The 18,711-nt window shown below is 45.6% G+C and overlaps 1 protein-coding gene across 1 annotated transcript in view; it reads left to right on the top strand.

Annotated features, from left to right (window-relative positions):
• myom3 (myomesin 3) overlaps positions 1 to 18,711 on the top strand; it is a 125,270-nt gene that overhangs the window by 5,807 nt on the left and 100,752 nt on the right. The window contains exons 3-8 of the mRNA XM_085962979.1: positions 906 to 1,056; positions 3,070 to 3,227; positions 5,010 to 5,102; positions 10,480 to 10,568; positions 13,039 to 13,083; positions 15,857 to 15,997. Of these exons, the coding sequence (XP_085819105.1) occupies positions 906 to 1,056; positions 3,070 to 3,227; positions 5,010 to 5,102; positions 10,480 to 10,568; positions 13,039 to 13,083; positions 15,857 to 15,997 (677 nt within the window). The remainder of the gene's footprint in view (positions 1 to 905; positions 1,057 to 3,069; positions 3,228 to 5,009; positions 5,103 to 10,479; positions 10,569 to 13,038; positions 13,084 to 15,856; positions 15,998 to 18,711) is intronic.

Below are 18,711 nucleotides of genomic sequence, written 5' to 3'. Positions count from 1 at the left end.
CCTCGGAACCGAGGATGACTTGCTTCCACACTAAAAATGAGTTCTCAGGTGACTGATGAGTCCAATGCGGGACCTACGGTCTCTGTCACAGGTGGGGCAGACGGTGGTTGAAGGGGCGGGTGGGTGGGGTGCTTGGGTTGACGTGCGCTCCTTCCGCTGTTTGCGCTTGGCTTCCGCTTGCTCCCGGCGAAGAGGCTCGAGGTGTTCGGTGCCTTCCCGGATGCTTTTCCTCCACTTTGTGCAGTCTTGGGCCAGGGATTCCCAGGTGTCGGTGGGGATGTTGCACTTTTTCAAGGAGATTTTGAGGGTGTCCTTGAAGCGTTTCCTCTGCCCACCTGGGATTCTCTTGCCATGTCGGAGCTTCGAGTAGAGCTTTTGCTTTGGGAGTCTCGTATCGGGCATGCGGACAATGTGACCCGTCCATCGGAGCTGATTGAGGGTGGTCAAAGCTTTGATGTTGGGGATGTTGGCCTGAGCAAGAACACTGATGTTGGTGCGCCTATCTTGCCAATGGATTTGCAGGATAGGCACACCTTCCTACATGTATGGCTTTAAGTAGAAGTGATTCTGTGATATACTGGGGCTCTCTGTGCAGTGGAGTATGCCCATTTCGCACAATATGGCATACTCCACAGTGCCAACATCAACAGTAAAACAACAACAAAAAACTTGCATTCACTTAGCGCCTTTAATGTAGAAAACATCCCACAGCACCTCACAGAGGACAATGGACATTGAGCCAGAGAAAGGGAGATTAGGAATGGCGATCCAAAGCTTGGTCAAGGAGGCGGATTTTGGCCGGGCCTTACGGAGGAGAGGGCGGCTGGGGGGAATTTATTGTTAATTCATTTGATTCTATTTCTTGTAAAGTCAAAAAGAGATAACCTCGGATATCCTTCGTACAGGCCTGAAAGAAGAAAACGGTACGCGAGAGGAGAGACGGAGCCGGGCAAGCGAGTTTTATTTGGAAATGAGATGAAGAAGGTGGATGAAAACTACTATAAGGCTCAGAAACTACTGTTACTGAAGGCTGATCACAAAGCTATGCATGAGAAGGTAACATAAAGAACTGTGAGGAAAGAAAGACTTGCATTTACATAGCGCCTTTCACGACCACCGGACGTCCCAAAGCACTTTACAGCCAATGAAGCACTTTTTGGAGTGTGGTCACTGTTGTAATGTGGGAAATGTGGCAGCCAATTGCGCTCAGTAAGCTCCCACAAACAACAATATGATAATGACCAGATCATCTGTTTTATTGGTGTTGATTGAGGGATAAATATTGGCCCCAGGACACCAGGGCTAACTCCCCTGCTCGTCTTCGAAATAGTGACCATGGGATCGTTTACGTCCACCTGAGAGAGCAGGCGGGGCCTCGGTTTAATGTCTCATCTGAAAGACGGCACCTCCGACAGTGCAGCACTCCCTCAGCACTGCACTGGAGTGTCAGCCTGGATTTTTGTGCTCAAGTCTCTGGAGTGGGACTTGAACCCGGCTGTAGCACGGATTTTTTAAATTGCAATTGTTCTTCGATTGCAACACATTGACATACGTTATATTCATGGATGATGGGTCATGGGTCATAGTACAGTTTGGCAAATATGTTTTATGATGCATCCCTCATTTCAACACCTTTACGATAGTCAGCTGGATGACTAAGGTAGGAAGGTAGCAGTTAGGAACACATGACGAACAAAGCAATAATAAACAATGTTTACTATATATTTCAGCTGTTTTAATCTGAAGAGTCGCCTGTGTCCTTTATCCACTGCATGGATTGCTTGTTCTACACTCTCACTTTGTGATAGGCCATTAAGCAACATGGTCAGAAGGCCTGTATTCCTGCTCCACTGCTGTAACAATGGCAGAGTGGGACTTCCAATACACTTGGGGCCTTGCATGCCTGGGGTCAGACAATTAGCCTATAATTCATGGGCGCACACAGCCGTATCAGTGCAGATAGGTCGCATGCTCAGTGAGGGGGCAGGGGGGGGGGGGGATGGCAGGGATTGGCATGGATATGTGCCACGGCCAGTCGATTGAGCTTGGAGCAGGCAGGTCCGGCTGAAAATGGCACAAAAAGGAGAAAAATGGGCTCCTTCCGAAGAAGACCACTTTACTTACAGCTTCGACAAGGAAACAAGTGAGCTCCACTTCCACCGTTGTTGGCATACGGTGTGTGTGGGGTGGGGGGGGGGGGCACCAGAGGCGGGACTGGTGAGAACTGCAGTGGATGGTGACATCCCACAGTCTCACCTGATGTCAGACTGCAAGGTGGTAGACACGAGCACTGCCCTCCTCACCTCCCATAGGGAAGCCAAGTGTATCGTGGAGTGGGGCAGAGAACCAGTGGAACTGAAACCTGCCCCAACTTTGCCCCTGCTGGTCCCGGTCTATCTCCATGCTGCCACTTCACCCCATCCACCAGAAAATTCAGATTCCGTTTACATTTTTATATATTTCGGTGAATTTTACATTTCAAAATCCTGAGAAAACCATGAAATCCCTGAAAATTCTCAAATATATAACTAAGGCAATAACCAGGGGGGCATAGATTTGAAGTAATTGGTCGAAGGATTAGAGGGGAGTTGAGGAGAACTTTTTTCACCCAGAGGGCGGTGGGGGTCTGGAACTCACTGCCTGAAAGGGTGGGCGAGGCAGAAACCCTCATCGCATTTAAAAAGTCCTTGGATATGCCCTTGAAGTGCCGAAACCTACAGGGCTACGGACCAAGAGCGGGAAAGTGGGATTAGGCTGGAGAGCTCGTTTACAGCCGGCACAGACACGATGGGCCGAATGGCCTCCTTCTGTGCAGTAAATTTCTATAATTCTATGAAGTTACATTGTGCACTATACGCATGCATAGGAATTCCTCTGTCTGCTATTATATTGGAGGTATAATAATCTTATTTGAAATGGGTTATCACTTTCATTAAAATGAATGGACAAAGGAAGCACATGTGAATATACTAACTACAGTATTCCCACACAGATATCGCACAGCGTAATCTCACGGCCTAACTGAATAGTGCCGATGATACCTAAATATGTAAAAATATGTTGTTTTAGGCAGAGAAAAGGGCTAAAGAGGAGAGGCGATTTGCTGAGGAGTTTGCTACCCAGCCCCCTGAGTTTGTGGTTGGGTTGAGAAGCCACACAGTCTGGGAGAAGACGAGCGTTAATCTTTCCTGCGTTGTCCAGGGGGCACCTTCCCCTGACGTCAAATGGTAAGAAAAATTGAAACAAAATTAATTCAAACAAAATTACAGCCCCCGCCCCCCTATCATTCAGGAGTTCCAGAATATAATCTGATTAATATTAAAGGGACATTGTCATCCCATTCTGGAATGCTCTGGGTGGATGGTATAAGGGTGAGAAACAGCGAAACACTGCCCAATCTGACAAACAGATGTTCCCACCTGATGTTGCATAATTTAACGTCCCACCTGTCACCTTGAAGAAGTGGGTGGTGGACCAACCTATACTTTTGTTTATTTATTCGTTCATGGGATGTGGGCGTCGCTGGCAAGGCCACCATTTATTGCCCATCCCTAGTTGCCCTCGAGAAGGTGGTGGTGAGCCGCCTTCTTCAACCACTGCAGTCCGTGCGGTGAAGGTGCTCCCACAGTGCTGTTCGGGAGGGAGTTCCAGGGTTTTGACCCAGCGACAATGAAGGATCGGCAAGATACTTCCAAGTCAGGATGGTGTGTGACTTGGAGGGGAACTTGGAGGTGGTGGTGTTCCCATGCGCCCGCTGCCCTTGTCCTTGTAGGCGGTAGAGGTCACGTGTTTGGGAGGTGCTGCTGAAGAAAGCGTATACTGTCTGTTACCATAGCAACAATTTTAATCTGAGTCTATCCAAGAAGACAGTGGCCTAGAAATTCAGTGGGCTACGCCACCAGTTAGCGCCTAAAGAGGGCACTCAGTGGCTTTAGCGCCACTGGCCGCACCTCCTGCATTATTTAGCTGGGGCGCTAATGGTGGCATTAGCCTGTTGCGCTGCGCCGCCACCGATGACGTCATTGGTGTGCGCAGCGCCCCGCTACCGCCCCGATCGCGATATATGGCAGCGACCGCCTCTGTAGCGCCGTTCGCAAATGGCGCACGGTTCACGGGGCCTACCTGTGGCGGCAGTGGCGCAAATTAAGGTGGAGGTGCGGGGTGGCCGTTTTTTTCGGCGGCCGCCTGCCAGCACCTCTGTCCCCGGCCTTCTGATCGCCCCCCGCGGCATTGCCGGCTGTTTTCCGAGAGCCCGGCACTTCTCCTCGGTGCCGGGCTCTTTTGCCGGCACTCGCGATCGCTCATCGCGCTGGTGCAGGCCCCTCCCCCTTAAGAATGGGAGGAAGGCCTGCAGTACTGCAGCGCGCCGTGCCGCAGCGTGTGGCGCTGCGGCACGTTGCGCTGCGATATTCAGTTTCAGCGCCCTAAGAGGGACACGGAGCGCCTCGAGCCTCTCCCCGTGTCCCTCTTGGGGCGCTCAAGCTGAATTTCCGGCGATCGCTGCTGCTCCAAACGCTACGCTAAATCCGGCGCCCAGGCGAGCTTGGCGCCCCGTTTGCGGCTCCACCCAATTTCTCCCCCCGTGGAATTGGAGTTCTCTGAGGCCTTTACAATAGTGCTGGTTCTTCCATAAGGTGCAATCTTCATGTAAAAGCATCAGTAGTGAGATTATACCTTGGATACTTTTCAGTAATGTTGTTATTGTACAGGTAATGTGGAGTCGTATTATGGCGCCTTACACAGATCAGCTAAGATTAATTTGTTCACTAACCCTAAATTCTATCCTGCAAGGTGGTCATTCTTGAGGAGGTGAACCATTTAATCTTCCTGCTAATCCATAGCTTTTGTTTGTTCATTTCCTCTTCAAGATGAGGTCTAGTTCTAGATGAAACTAACATGTAATGCAACTTTAATGCTGTATTGTTTTATATTATATTGTATTAATCAGAAAAAACTTGCTTTGCATAGTTGCTAGGTATGGATTTTACTAAATCTATCATTACTGCCAGGTATAAGGATTCAGTTCTGATTCAACCAGCAACAGTTCCTGGCAAATACACAATTAGGAATAAAATTGGATTACAGACACTTGAGATTAGTAGGTAAGATATCTTTGTTTTTGAGAATTTATGGTAATTATTTTTTATTTTGTTTGTAACTGAACACATCAATAATGATGAAGAATCATGATGTTGGACCTTTATACTTTTAATTGACAGCTTTCTGTAACAGAATATTGCAACTTAATTTCCTTCATAATTATTATATTTCACATCCATACTTTTACCAGCCATGAAGTCTCTTGCAATCACCAAGGGGTAAAAATGGGTTAAAGCCTTAAGGACGGAATTTTTACCTGGAGGCCCGCCCGGAGGAGGGCGGTAAGACTGCGGGGAACCCAGAAGTCCGGGTTTCGCCGCACGCTGTGGATTTTTAACTCCACGGTGTTGCACAACATCACGGATAGGTTCCCCATCCTGATTGACAGGCTTGATCAGCCATGACCTCATTGAATGGCGGAGCAGGCTCAAGGGGCCGAATGGCCTACTCCTGCTCCTATCTTCTATGTTTGGCTTCCAGTTGGGCCGGGATTGCTGAAGAAGAAGCCGCAACAAATAGGTCGGTGCGAGTCCCGACCCCGGGGGTGGGGGAGGGGGTCCAATCCCTGACGCTGGGAGGGGGGCGATCCCGGGGGGTGGTGCGATTCCGGGGGTGTTTGTCCGCGGTGAGGCTGATGGTGGGGGAGCGGGGGGAAGCACTCCTGTCCTCCCGGCCCACAAGGATTGCTCCCTGAAGCTATCCTCGTCTCGCGGCAGCTACCGGGAATCCCGAGGCCCGGGAAACCCGGACAGTCACAGTTAAACCCACAAAGCAGGTTAAATCTGAGGCTTCCGGCCTCATTATCATATTTAAAGTGCCAGGCCGTCTCTGGGGAGCAGGGCTGCTCCTCCATTAAAACCGGAAGTGGGCATGTTGGGGTCAGGATTCAGATTTTTTAAACTTTAACCTCCCACCTGACCCCAACCCACTCCTTTCTGGGGGTTAAAATTTCCCCTTTGTTGGAATAGCAAACACAGGAATTGCATCCGAATATGTTCCCCAAGTGTTAAAAATAGGGCAGAGTGCAATTTCTACCCGCAAGTGTTTATTGAAAAAGAATTGCATTTAAATAGCGCCTTCGGATGTCCCAAAGCGCTTTACAGCCAATGAAGTGTTGTCACTGTTGTAATGTAGTAGCCAATTTGCACACAGCAAGCTCCCACAAACAGCAATGCGATAATGACCAGATCATCTGTTTTAGTGATGTTGGTTGAGGGATAAATATTGGCCAGGGCACACTCCCCTGCTCTTCTTTGAAATAGTGCTTGTGGGATCTTTTACGTCTAACCTGAGAGAGCAGACGGGACCTCAGTTTAATGTCTGATCCGAAAGACAACGCCTCCAACAGTGCAGCACTCCCTCAGTACTGCAATGGAGTGTCAGCCTAGATTTTTGTGCTGAAGTCTCTGGAGTGGGACTTGAACCCACAACCTTCTGATTCAGTCAGCAAGAGTGCTGCCCACTGAGCCACAGCACAAAGTGGGATATGGTTTGTAACATTGCCCTTGATCTAACTGAAATATAAAGTGTGACTTGTTGATGCTAAGAATATCTACTGCCCATTTCTAATGGTGAGAAAGAACCAAAAGTCCTGTAGTTTTTAATGAGGTTTGATGACAGTTTCGATCCCAATGGTAATCGATTTCAGAAAACATCAGCCCAGATTTTGCTGGAGCGAGCTACCTCATGGTGTGCCCTGTTATGTTAGAATTGTTCCGGTACCTTTCAGCTCAAATGTTTCTTGCCCACAAAGTTGCTGGAAGTGTGAGCTGAAAATTCCCTACATGCAGGAATGAGACGCCACACTCCGAATGAGGCAGCAACGAGGAGGTAGGCCAGATTAGCAAGGTGCTACTACGAAATCCCGCTGGCTTCATGAGACGGGAGCCCTGGTTGTACCGTTACTGACACAGGCATGGAGGCAGAGGGTATGGCTGAGGTACTAAATGAGTACTTTGCATCTTTCTTCACCAAGAGGATGCTGCCATAGACATAGTGAAGGAGGAGGTATTCGAGACACTTGATAGGATAACAATTGATAAAGACGAGGTATTAGAAAGGCTGGCTGTGCTTAAAGTAGATAACTCACCAGGAGTGGATGGGATGCATCCTAGGATGCTGAGGGAATTGAGGGCGGAAATCGCGGAGGTACTGGCCATAATATTCCAATCCTCCTTAGATACGGGGGTGGTGCCAGAAGAATGGAGAATTGCAAATGTTACACCATTGTTCAAAAAGGGGTGTAAAGATAAACCTAGCAACTACAAGCCAGTCAGTTTAACCTCGGTAGTGGGGAAGCTTTTAGAGACAGTAATCAGGGACAAAATTAACAGTCACTTGGATAGGTGTGGATTAATTAAGGAAAGCCAGCATGGATTTTTTAAAGGCAAATCATGTTTAACCAACTTGATCGAGTTTTTTGATGAGGTAACAGAGAAGGTTGATGAGGGCAATGCAGTTGACGTGGTGTACATAGATTTCCAAAAGGTGTTTGATAAAGTGCCACATAATAGGCTTGTCAGCAAAATTGAAGCCCATGGAATAAAAAGGACAGTGGCAGCATGGACATGAAATTGGCTAAGTGACAGGAAACAGAGTAGTGGTGAACGGTTGTTTTTCAGACTGGAGGAAGGTATACAAGTGGTGTTCCCCAGGGGTCAGTTCTAGGACCACTGCTTTTCTTGATATATATCAATGGCTTGGATGTGTGTGTACAGGGCACAATTTCAAAATTTGCAGATGAAACAAAACTTGGAAGTATAGTGAACAGCGAGGAGGGGAGTGGTAGACTTCAGGAAGACAGGCTGGTGAAATGGGCGGACACGTGGCAAATAAAATTTAATGCAGGAAAGTGTGAAGTGATACATTTTGGTAGAAAGAATGAGGAGAGGCAATATAAACTAAAGGGTACAATCTTAAAGGGGGTGCACGAACAGAGAGATCTGGGGGTATGTGTACACAAATCGTTGAAGTTGGCAGGGCAGGTTGAGAAAGCAATTAAAAAGGCTTACGGGATCCTGGGCTTCATAAATAGAGGCATAGTGTACAAAAGCAAGGAAGTTATGATGAACCTGTATAAAACACTGGTTCGGCCTCAACTGGAGTATTGTGTCCAATTCTGGGCACCGCACTTTAGGAAGGATGTGAAGGCCTTAGAGAGGGTGCAGAAAAGATTTGCGAGAATGATTCCAGGGATGAGGGACTTCAATTACATTGATAGACTGGAGAAGCTGGGGTTGTTCTCCTTAGAGCAGAGAAGGTTGAGAGGAGATTTGATAGAGGTCTTCAAAATCATGAGGGGTCTGGACAGAGTAGATAGAGAGAAACTGTTCCCATTGGCAGAAGGGCCGAGAACCAGAGGACACAGATTTAAGGTGATTGGCAGAAGAACCAAAGGCGACGTAAGAAAAAACGTCTTTACTCAGCGGATGGTTATGATCTGGAATGCACTGCCTGAAAGGGTGGTGGAGGCAGATTCAATCTTATCTTTCAAAAGGGAGTTAAATAAGTATCTGAAGGAAAAAAAATTGCAGGGCTACGGGGAAAGGGCGGGGGAATGGGACTAGCTGAATGTCGGCATGGGCTCGATGGACCAAATGGCTGCCTTCCGTGCTGTAACCATTCTATGATTCTATGATTCTAGGCACTTGCCCCTATTATTTTAACGGGGTGTGCCTGGGATTTGGGACAGAGTCAGATTGACGAGAAAAGGGATGGGGAAAGTCTCGCACCCATCGTACTCCCGGCAGTGCAGTAGAGTTCCTGCACTTTCTAGGTCATTGTTTTCAATATAAACTCTGACTAGAGCAGATTGTTGTCAGCTGTGGCTCAGTGGGCAGCACCCTTGCTTCTGAGTCAGAAGGTTGTGGGTTTAAGTCCCACTCCAGAGACTTGAGCACAAAAATCTAGGCCGACACTCCCAGTGCAGTACTGAGGGAGTGCTGCACTGTCGGAGGTGCCCTCTTTCGGATGAGACGGTAAACCGAGGCCCCGTTTGCTCTCTCAGGTGGGCGTAAAAGATCCCATGACACGATTTCGAAGAAGAGCAGGGGAGCTGTGTCCTGGGGCCAATATTTATCCCTCAATCAACATCACTAAAACATCTGTCCCAGCCCGGCCTTTCGATCTATTTCATTTCCTTTCCAGTTTTGAAAAAGGGTTAGACCCGAAACGTCGACTCTAATTTCTCTCCACGGATGTTGCCTGGCCTGCTGAGTTTATCCAGCATTTTCTGTTGTTATTTCATTAAAACAGATGATCTGGTCATTATCACATTGCTGTCTGTGGGAGCTTGCTGTGCGCAAATTGGCTGCTGCATTTCCTACATTACAACAGTGACTACACTTCAAAACAGTACTTCATTGGCTGTAAAGTGCTTTGGGATGTCCGGTGGTCGTGAAAGTTGCTATATAAATGCACGTTTTTTTTCCAGAATGTTCACTCTCAATCTTGTAACAATTTACAAAGAGTGTACATAATATTGGCCCAGAAATTCGGGTCGGAGGCTTCCCGCGGGTGCAAGCCCCCAACCTGCACTTACCTACCGCGCCGGCCGGTGTGCTGTGGGCCCGCGTGGGATTCTGATCCTGGGCCTGCTCCAACTGCCGGCGCGCAGTGCTTGCGTATCCCAGGGGCTCAGTTAGTTCGAAGCATCCCCTGGGATCACGTGGGCCATGGAGAGCCAATGGTAGCAGGGAATCTCCATTCATAAGTCTGTCAAAACTTATAAATACTACGGGCCCCAAAACATCACTAAATCTTCAAATAAATTTTTTAAAAACATCACATTTTTAAATAAACTATAAATTACATGAAATAACTATTTTAAACAATAATTTAAATTTTTGAAAAAAATAATTTTATTTTCTAACGGGGCTAAAAATAATCTTACCTTGTTTTAAAGTATTTAAAAATAATAACCTGTGGAAAAAATGTTTTAATTTTAATTAAGTCACCACTTACCTTGTAAAAAGCAGGCCTTGTGTCTGCTTTTTACATGTGTAACTCCTGGAGACTTACCCTCCCGGGAAAACTTGCAAAAAAAACCTAAGTTCGATGCGCACACGCAGCCTCTCCAGTGCACGCGTTCGACCTCTGAACCCCTCCTTTCAGGGGAACGGAAGTGCCGGTTTCCCGCGCATGCGCAGTGCATGCAGGAAACCGGCACTCCCATTGGGCCTACGGGGGAGTACCCCATGCGTACTCACCCGTGGAGACCCGAAGTTCTGGGCCATTATATAATGTGCAGATATTATAAAAGAGCAGAACATTTTAGCAAGTTGCTAGAAGCCGGTTTCCAGGAGGCTTGTTCATAATCCCTTTATAACCCATTGAACACGAGCTGTGAATTCTAAATAAATTTGCCTCTTTTCTCACTAGATGCAGCCCAGAGGACTCAGCCGAGTACTCAGCGGTAGCTACAAATTCTCATGGAGAGGCATTATCTTATGCTACAGTTCTTGTGAACAGTAAGTCTTGCCTGTTTGTCAATTAGCAGTTGCAATAACTTCAAGTCACTGACAAGATCTAAAGATCTTTATATGCGGTAAAGGAAAGGAAAGTAAGCTGACATGCCATCGATGCTCAATAATTAGATGGGCAATAACTTGTAGTGATTTTTACTCAAGCTAATCAGCTTTTTAAACTTGGCCGAAATAAACCGTCATAATCCAAAGGATGTAAAATATTCGTTTCAGAAATTTTTTAGTTGTTCAACAGAACTTTGCATTCCTGGTCCAACTTCTCTTTAAAGGCCCCGATCTTGAGGTCATTGTACCTCTTGTGGTGCTGTTCCGCATCTCTTGTGGGTGGCTGGTGGACGGCTGCTGTTAAACTGCCCATTTGCTTTCTTGTGAAGTGGAGAGAGGGGGAGCGGGGTAGCAGGACTCCACACCTCCGTGCTCAAGCACAAACGCGGAGCTCCGTTTGCTACTAAGAGGCTATCGCCCTCTGACACATTTGTTGATCAAGAGCTCGTCCAGTTCCTGTGTAGTTTACATTTTTTTTAAATAGTTAAATCTAGGCTTTTGCACTGGCGGCATTCATACTGCCATTGGTGTGAAGTCAAAATTATTTGAGACCCTCTATGGGAGGTTGCCTTGTTTTAGCCAGTTCTGGCCTAGACTGGCGTTGCTATCCTATATTGGCATGCCAAAACCTTGGTTAGACCACACTTAGAGTATTGCACACAGTTCTGGTCACCATATTGTAAGAAGGATATTGAGGCACTGGAGAGGGTGCAGAGAAGATTTACAAGGATGATACCAGAAATGCGAGGGTATACATCTCAGGAAAGGATGAACAAGCTGGGTCTCTTTTCTCTTGAAAAAAGGCTGAGGGGGGACCTAATAGAGGTCTTTAAAATTATGAAAGGTTTTGATAGAGTGGATACAGAGAGAATGTTTCCACTTGTGGGGAAGAGCATAACTAGAGGCCATCAATATAAGATAGTCACCAAGAAATCCAATGGGGAATTCAGAAGAAACTTCTTTACCCAGCGAGTGGTGAGAATGTGGAACTCGCTACCACAGGGAGTGGTTGAAGCAAATAGTATAGATACTTTAAGGGGTGGCTGGACAAGCATATGAGGGAGAAGGGAATAGAGGGTTATGCTGATAGATTTAGATGAGGAAAGACAGGAGGAGGCTCGAGTGGAGCATAAACACCGGCATGGACTGGTTGGGCCGAATGGCCTGTTTCTGTGCCGTATATCCGATGTAATCCGGTGTAAACTATTGGTGCAGAAGCTGTGCCAAAGACTGGGCAGCTCTTCTCTTCAACTTTATGATGCTTGGTCTCACTCAATCTTTCAGCCCCAACTTCCTGTTTAATCTTGTTTATGCCCCAGGACTGATTCTAATCAAAGATCTCCTGTTTTCTTTTAAACTTCCTCAATGGGAATAGCAGACTTTTCGCCAGGGAAATTTTCAATCTCCACCTACTGTTGCCAGTGTTTTGAAATGTCCTGCGGCCATGTGTGACATTATTGCGCATTTGTTTTCTTGTTTTCCTGCTGCCTTTTGCATGATATTTCCCCAGAGTCAGCTGAAGTTACCAACTTGCACAAGATACGACTTTCCACAAATTGAAGCAGGAAAGAGGCAGACAGAATATCACAGAACACAAGAGTGCAACCTGAACTATGTGCTTTAAAACATACATTATATACAAAATATACCCGTCCATACATACCAGTCTCCCCAGGGCTGGCAAAATTCGCCACCTGATTTCAAATACCCACCACGGCAGCTGGGGAATTTAAATTCAGTTAATTAAATAATTCTGGATTAAATGCAGCTACCATCAGTAACGGTGACCATGAAACTATTGGATTGTCATAAAAACCCATCTGGTTCACTAATGTCCTTTAGGGAAGGAAATCTACCGGCCTTACCCGGTCTGGCCTCTATGTGACTCCAGAACCACAGCAATGTGGCTGACTCTTAACTGCCCTCGGAAATGGCCAAGCAAGCCACTCAGTTCTACCAAATCGCTACAAAGAAGTATCACCGCACAGACTTGCAGCGGTTCAAGAAGGCGGCTCACCACCACCTTCTCGAGGGCAAGTAGGGATGGGCAATAAACGTTGGCCTCATCAGCGCCGCCCACATCTCGTGAGCCAATAAAAAAATCTTACTTTACTCTTGCGAGTTTAATTCGTATCTACCGTGCAAATACAGCAACTTTCACGCCATTCAATGTATGTGAACGGGGAGCCGGACAGCGAGTTGCCGTTTTCGCCAAGCTAACAGCAGAGCGACACAACTCGGACAGCAACTTTTTGGATTTCCGCGGTTAACCGCCTGAAGTTGTTGTGCAATTTGCATAAATAACGGTGAGCGCCATTATCCTGCCCGTTATTTCAACGGCATATCCTGGGCCTATATCTGTACATTTACCAAAGTTACTTCACCTTCTGTGTCTTTTGATGATTTGCAGAATATCAAGGCACGGATTCAGGAGGTGACTCTGTCTCGCTGGAAGGTAAATGATCGATGGATTTGTTTCCCGTCAGATTAACCCTTTCTGGAATGGTCATCGCTATGGTATTGTAATCTCGGACTGTTACAATTCAGTCTGACATCATTATCTGTTTTGCCTCTGGTTTGTTCAGATGGCTGAGCATCACATTGGCTTATGCAATCATAGTCTAAAGTTAGAAAAAACAATTTATATGTTACTTCACACTCTTGTGGGCTAAGCTAATGCTGTGTAACGTTAGTAACACAAGTGCTAACACATTGTTGCTCCCCAGCCCTCCACAGTGACTGACTGTATACAGGCAATTGTGCAGCCAATGCACCAAATCGTTTTGTACTCGGAGTCAATATTTAGGTTAACTGGGTGGCAGACTTGGCCCAGTGGTAGCACTCTCTTTTCTGAGTAAGAAGGTTCTGCGTTCTAAACCCCACTCCAGAGACTCAAGCACGTAACCCAGGCTGATATTTCAGCAGCACTGAGGGAATGCTGCACTGTCAGAGCTGCCGTCTTTTGCATCAGGCGTTAAACTGAGGCTCAGTCTACCCACTCAGGTGGATGTAAAAAATCACATGGTATTATTTGAAGAAGAGCAGGGGCGTTCTCCCACTGTCCCGCCCAATGTTTATCCCTCATCTAACATCCCTTAAAGAAATTATCCAGTCCTTTATCAGTTTGTGGGAACTTGCCTGCAGAAACTGCCGTGTTTGCCTTCATAACAAGAACATAAGAATTAGGAGCAGGAGTCGGCCATACGGCCCCTCGAGCCTGCTCCGCCATTCAATAAGATCATGGCTGATCTTCGACCTCAACTCCACTTTCCTGCCTGATCCCCATATCCCATGATTATCCTAGAGTCCAAAAATCTGTCGATCTCAGCCTTGAATATACTCAATGATTCAGCATCCACAGCCCTCTGGGGCAGAGAATTACAAAGATTCACACCCCCCTGAGTGAAGAAATTCCTCCTCATCTCAGTCTTAAATGGCCGACCCCTTATCCTGAGACTATGCCCCCTAGTTCTAGACTCTCCAGCCAGGGGAAACAACCTCTCAGCATCTACCCTGTCAATCCCCCTCAGAATTTTATGTTTCAATGAGATCACCTCCCATTCTTCTAAACTCCAGAGAGTATCGGCCCAATCTACTCAATCTCTCCTCACAGGACAACCCTCTCATCCCAGGAATCAATTATAATAGTGACAACACTTCAAAAGCATGTAGTGGCTTCATTGAGACATTGTGAAAGGTGCGATATAGATGCAAATTCTCTCTTTCTTAACTGTGTCAGCCCAGCAGTTCCAGTTTGTTGGTTTATTTAGTCATACTAGAAAGGCAATTTATTTCATATTATCGATGTCAACCAGGGCCACGACCAAGAGTTCCCCAATAGCTGCTAATGGTCAGCAGTCATTGTTGATCAGGTTCTTTTCAGGTGCTGCGCCAGTTGGAAGCAAGATGCTGGTCCAGTGATGTGCGAGTGAATTTTGCCATGTTTCTCTGAATTGTATCCTTTGTACCAGATGTCTATACAGCATGCCTTCTTCGTGTAACACTTTACCTTCTACCCTACGTAAACTTGAGGTCATCCAAAACTCGGCTGCCCGTGTCCTAACTTGCACCAAGTCCCGTTCACCCATCACCTCTGTGCTCGCTGACCTACATTGGCTCCCGGTTAGGCAATGCCTCGATTTCAAAATTCTCATCCTTGATTTCAAATTCCTCGATGGCGTCGCTCCTCCCTAACTCTGTAATCTCCTTCAGCCCCACAACCTCCCCGAGATATCTACACTCCTCTAATTCTGCCCTCTTGAACATCCCTGATTATAATCGTTCAACCACTGGTGGCTGTGCCTTCTGTTGCCTGGGCCCTAAGCTCTGGAATTCCCTCCCTAAACCTCTCCGCCTCGCTACCTCTCTTTCCTCCTTTAAGATGCTCCTTAAAACCTACCTCTCTGCCCTAATTTCTCCTTAGTGGCTCGGTGTCAAATTATTGTCTTGTAATATTCCTATGAAGTGCCTTGGGACGTTTTACTACGTTAAAGGTGCTATATGAATACAAGTTGTTGTTGTTTTTCAAAAACTATAATTATTGTATCTTTTAAAATTTAGGATAATTACAACAACAATAGCTTGTACTTTTATTGCACATTTCACATAAAACATCCCAAAGTACTTTACAATTTGGTTGGGGAAAATTAAAGCAATAAGCTTTTTCTTTCTAATCGATTTTGGATTTCAATCATAAAACATTTTGCACAAGTTGATATACATGAATGGCTTTTACACCACTTTTACACCACATGAATAAACCATAAACAATGGGGACAGAGAAGTTTACAGTGCAGTAGAAAGCTATATGGCCCATCATGTGCTGGAGTAAGTTAATACTAAATCCACTACCATGGTCTCTCCTCATAGTTTTGTATCTTCCTCTGCTTTGGAGAGGTGTTAAATTTTCACTTAAAAGATGCAATGGCATCAGCCTCAGCTATTCCCTGTGACAAGGTATTCCACGATCCAACAATGCTCTGCTTTAAGAAACTTCTCCTAATTTCTCTCCTTTTTTAGTGACAATTTTAATTAATGGCCCCCTCATCTTCGACTCCCCAAACAGAAGAACTAGTCTTTCCCTAGTCACAAACTTGATGGGCTGAATGGCCCATTTCAATGTTGTAACATTCTATGATTCCGTCACTGCACTGTATGCTTTTGTTGGTAACTGGTGTACATAACATTAATTGAAAGTAACCACTGTACTTCTTTCATGCTTTCCTCAGTCACCCACATTCCGGCGGATGTTGACATCGTTGATGGGTTTGAAGTTTCTTTTGGTAAAGAAGGTGGTTCTCTAACCCTGAGCTGCACCTTTTCACCAGCCCTGACGAGATACCAGGAAGAGGTCTGCTGGCTTAGGGATGGTCAGTGTTCTTTGAAATTTCATTTTTTAACCAGTAAATTTCTACCTATATGTTGTTTTAAAACGCTTCTCAGTTTGTTCACTTGAGCAGTAATGAATTCAGTCTTCTGCTTCTTCTCATTTCATGCTTTAACTTCAGCATAAAAAGCAATTTACAAGCGGAGCATAGTCACAGATAGAGCACGCAAACCTAGGCATGGGTTCCTTCCCGTGTTGCTTGACCAAAGGAAAAAACTTATATTTATTCATAATTCTCTTTATCAAACTGGAAGTAGCCTTACCTTATTTGGTAGTCTCCGGTCAAAAGCACCGTCCTTCAGCCAATGCACACATGTTTACATTTCTCGTACATCAACATTCGGTAGTTTACATTCAATGTACTGTCCTTCAATGGGCTTGTATTTCAACAACCTCTTGCGAAGATTGCAATGGGATGTGATGGGATGTTTACAGTATGGCAATACTATAAACATCCCAAGGCCCTACTTCAATCTTGAACACTGGCTGTTGCTAAGTGAAATCTGAATCTCTCTCTCTCTCTCTCTCTCTCTCTCTCTCTCTCGTAATGATGCCAACCACTTTTTTCCCGATATTGAATGAACTAAACCTGAACACCTTTCGAAAGCCGAGTTAACCGAGTTCCAGATGCCAACATTATACTACCCTTCACTGCACACTGCTATGCAGATGTTTTACTGAAACTGAACCCATCCTATGCAGCTGTCCCTGGAGGCTTAGACCTGTTCAATATCTCTAAGTCTTAATGATGCTTACATTCGAAATTTAAAACTGTGTTGAATAAAATACTTAATAAGCGGTGAATGTCTTTTGCAACTTTCAAAGTTCATCCATTTTCTGCAAGGTTAACACCGAGCCGGCACAGGCACGATGGGCTGAATGGCCTCCTCCTGTGCTGTATGATTCTATGATATGGACATTATAAAGTAGAATTGTTTATTCCTCGTAAGCTCATAGAGTAACACAAACACCTGTTACATTACATAGAGTTTACAGCACAGAAACAGGCCATTCAGCCCAACAGGTCTGTGCCGGTGTTTATGCTCCACACGAGTCTCCTTCCACCTTACTTCATCTCACCCTATCAACATATCCTTCTCTTCCTTCCTAGCTTCCACTTAAGTGCATCTATGCTGTTCACCTCAACCACTCCATGTTACAGCGAATTCCACATTCACCCCGTCCTCTGAGTAAAAAAATTTCTCCTGAATTCCTGATTGGATTGATAAGTGACTATCATATTTATGGGCCCTAGTAGTGGACTACCCCTTGTTATATTGCTAATATTGTTTCAGTCCTCACATGGTTTAAATAACATTTTAACATTTTAACATAATGTGATCATTTCAAACTATTCAGCAAAATTTAAATCAGGAAACCAAGCCTGGAAATATTAATACAAACGCAAAATACTGCAGATGCTGGAAATCTGAAATAAAAACAGAAAATGCTGGAAATAGTCAGCAGGTCAGGTGGAGAGAGAAACACAGTTAAAGTTTCAGGTCGATGATCTTTCATTCTGACGAAAGGTCATTGACCTGAATCGTTAACTCTCTCCACAGATGCTGCCTGACTTGCTGAGTATTTCCAGCATTTTCTGTTTTTATTCCTGGAAATATTAAACCACATTTTAGAAGCTTTTCCTCCTCTTGTGCTTGCCTGTAAAGGATCTCCTGGGGGCGATGATGGGAGAAAATCGGCCACGGAGAATTGCAGTCCCATCATTGGTCCCACCTGATTTTGTACCTATTAAGTTAAATGAATGTGGATTGGGCAGGCGCAGCTATGGGTGTGAGATCTTCCCCACCCAATGTCCTTCTATGTGCACTGCCCAGCTGATCTTTTATATCCAAACGTAAGGGGGAAATCTGCTTGATTTCCTCTAATAATGCAAATGATAATCAATTTTTTTCTTGCAAGCAAAATGGCTCAGAAATTCGCTAACCCTTCACTATTGTCTTGTAAAACACAACTTCTAATGTGGCATACACAACTTATGAAACCTTCTCTGGTGGAGAAATTCTATAAACTCTTTCTATAAGGAAGACTAGAGAAGGTGCAGAGGAGATTTACGAGGATGATGCCAGGACTGGAGAATTTTAGCTATGAGGAAAGACTGGATAGGCTGGGGTGGTTTTCTTTGGAACAGAGGAGGCTGAGGGGAGATTTAATTGAGGTGTATAAAATTATGAGGGGTCGAGATAGAGTGGATAGGAAGGACCTATTTCCCTCAGCAGTGAGGTCAATAACCAGGGGGCATAGATTTAAAGTAATTGGTAGAAGGATTAGAGGGGAGTTGAGGAGAACTTTTTTCACCCAGAGGGTGGTGGGGGTCTGGAACTTGCTGCCTGAAAGGGTGGTAGAGGCAGAAACCCTCATCGCATTTAAAAAGTACTTGGATATGCACTTGAAGTGCTGTAACCTACGGGGTTATGGATCAAGAACTGGAAAGTGGGGATTAGGCTGGATAGCTCTTTGTCGGCCAGCACAGAAACGATGGGCCAAATGGCCTCCTTCTGTGATGTAAATTTCTATGATTCTATAATGTAACCTTTGCTATACAATACTCTTTGAAGACTCCTAAACAAGTGTCAACTGTGGCTCAGTGGGTAGCACTCTCATCTCCGAGTCAGAAGGTTGTGGGTTCATAGTCCCACTTCAGAGACTTGAGCATAAAAATCTAGGCTGACACTCCCA

This window comes from Somniosus microcephalus, chromosome 20, assembly GCF_052327205.1.
Source record: "Somniosus microcephalus isolate GS21.2 chromosome 20, FLI_Smic_1.0, whole genome shotgun sequence".
NCBI classification, from domain to species: Eukaryota; Metazoa; Chordata; class Chondrichthyes; order Squaliformes; family Somniosidae; genus Somniosus; species Somniosus microcephalus.
The sequence above is the reverse complement of the archived record's forward strand: the minus strand, read 5'-3'. Positions and strand labels throughout refer to the sequence as shown.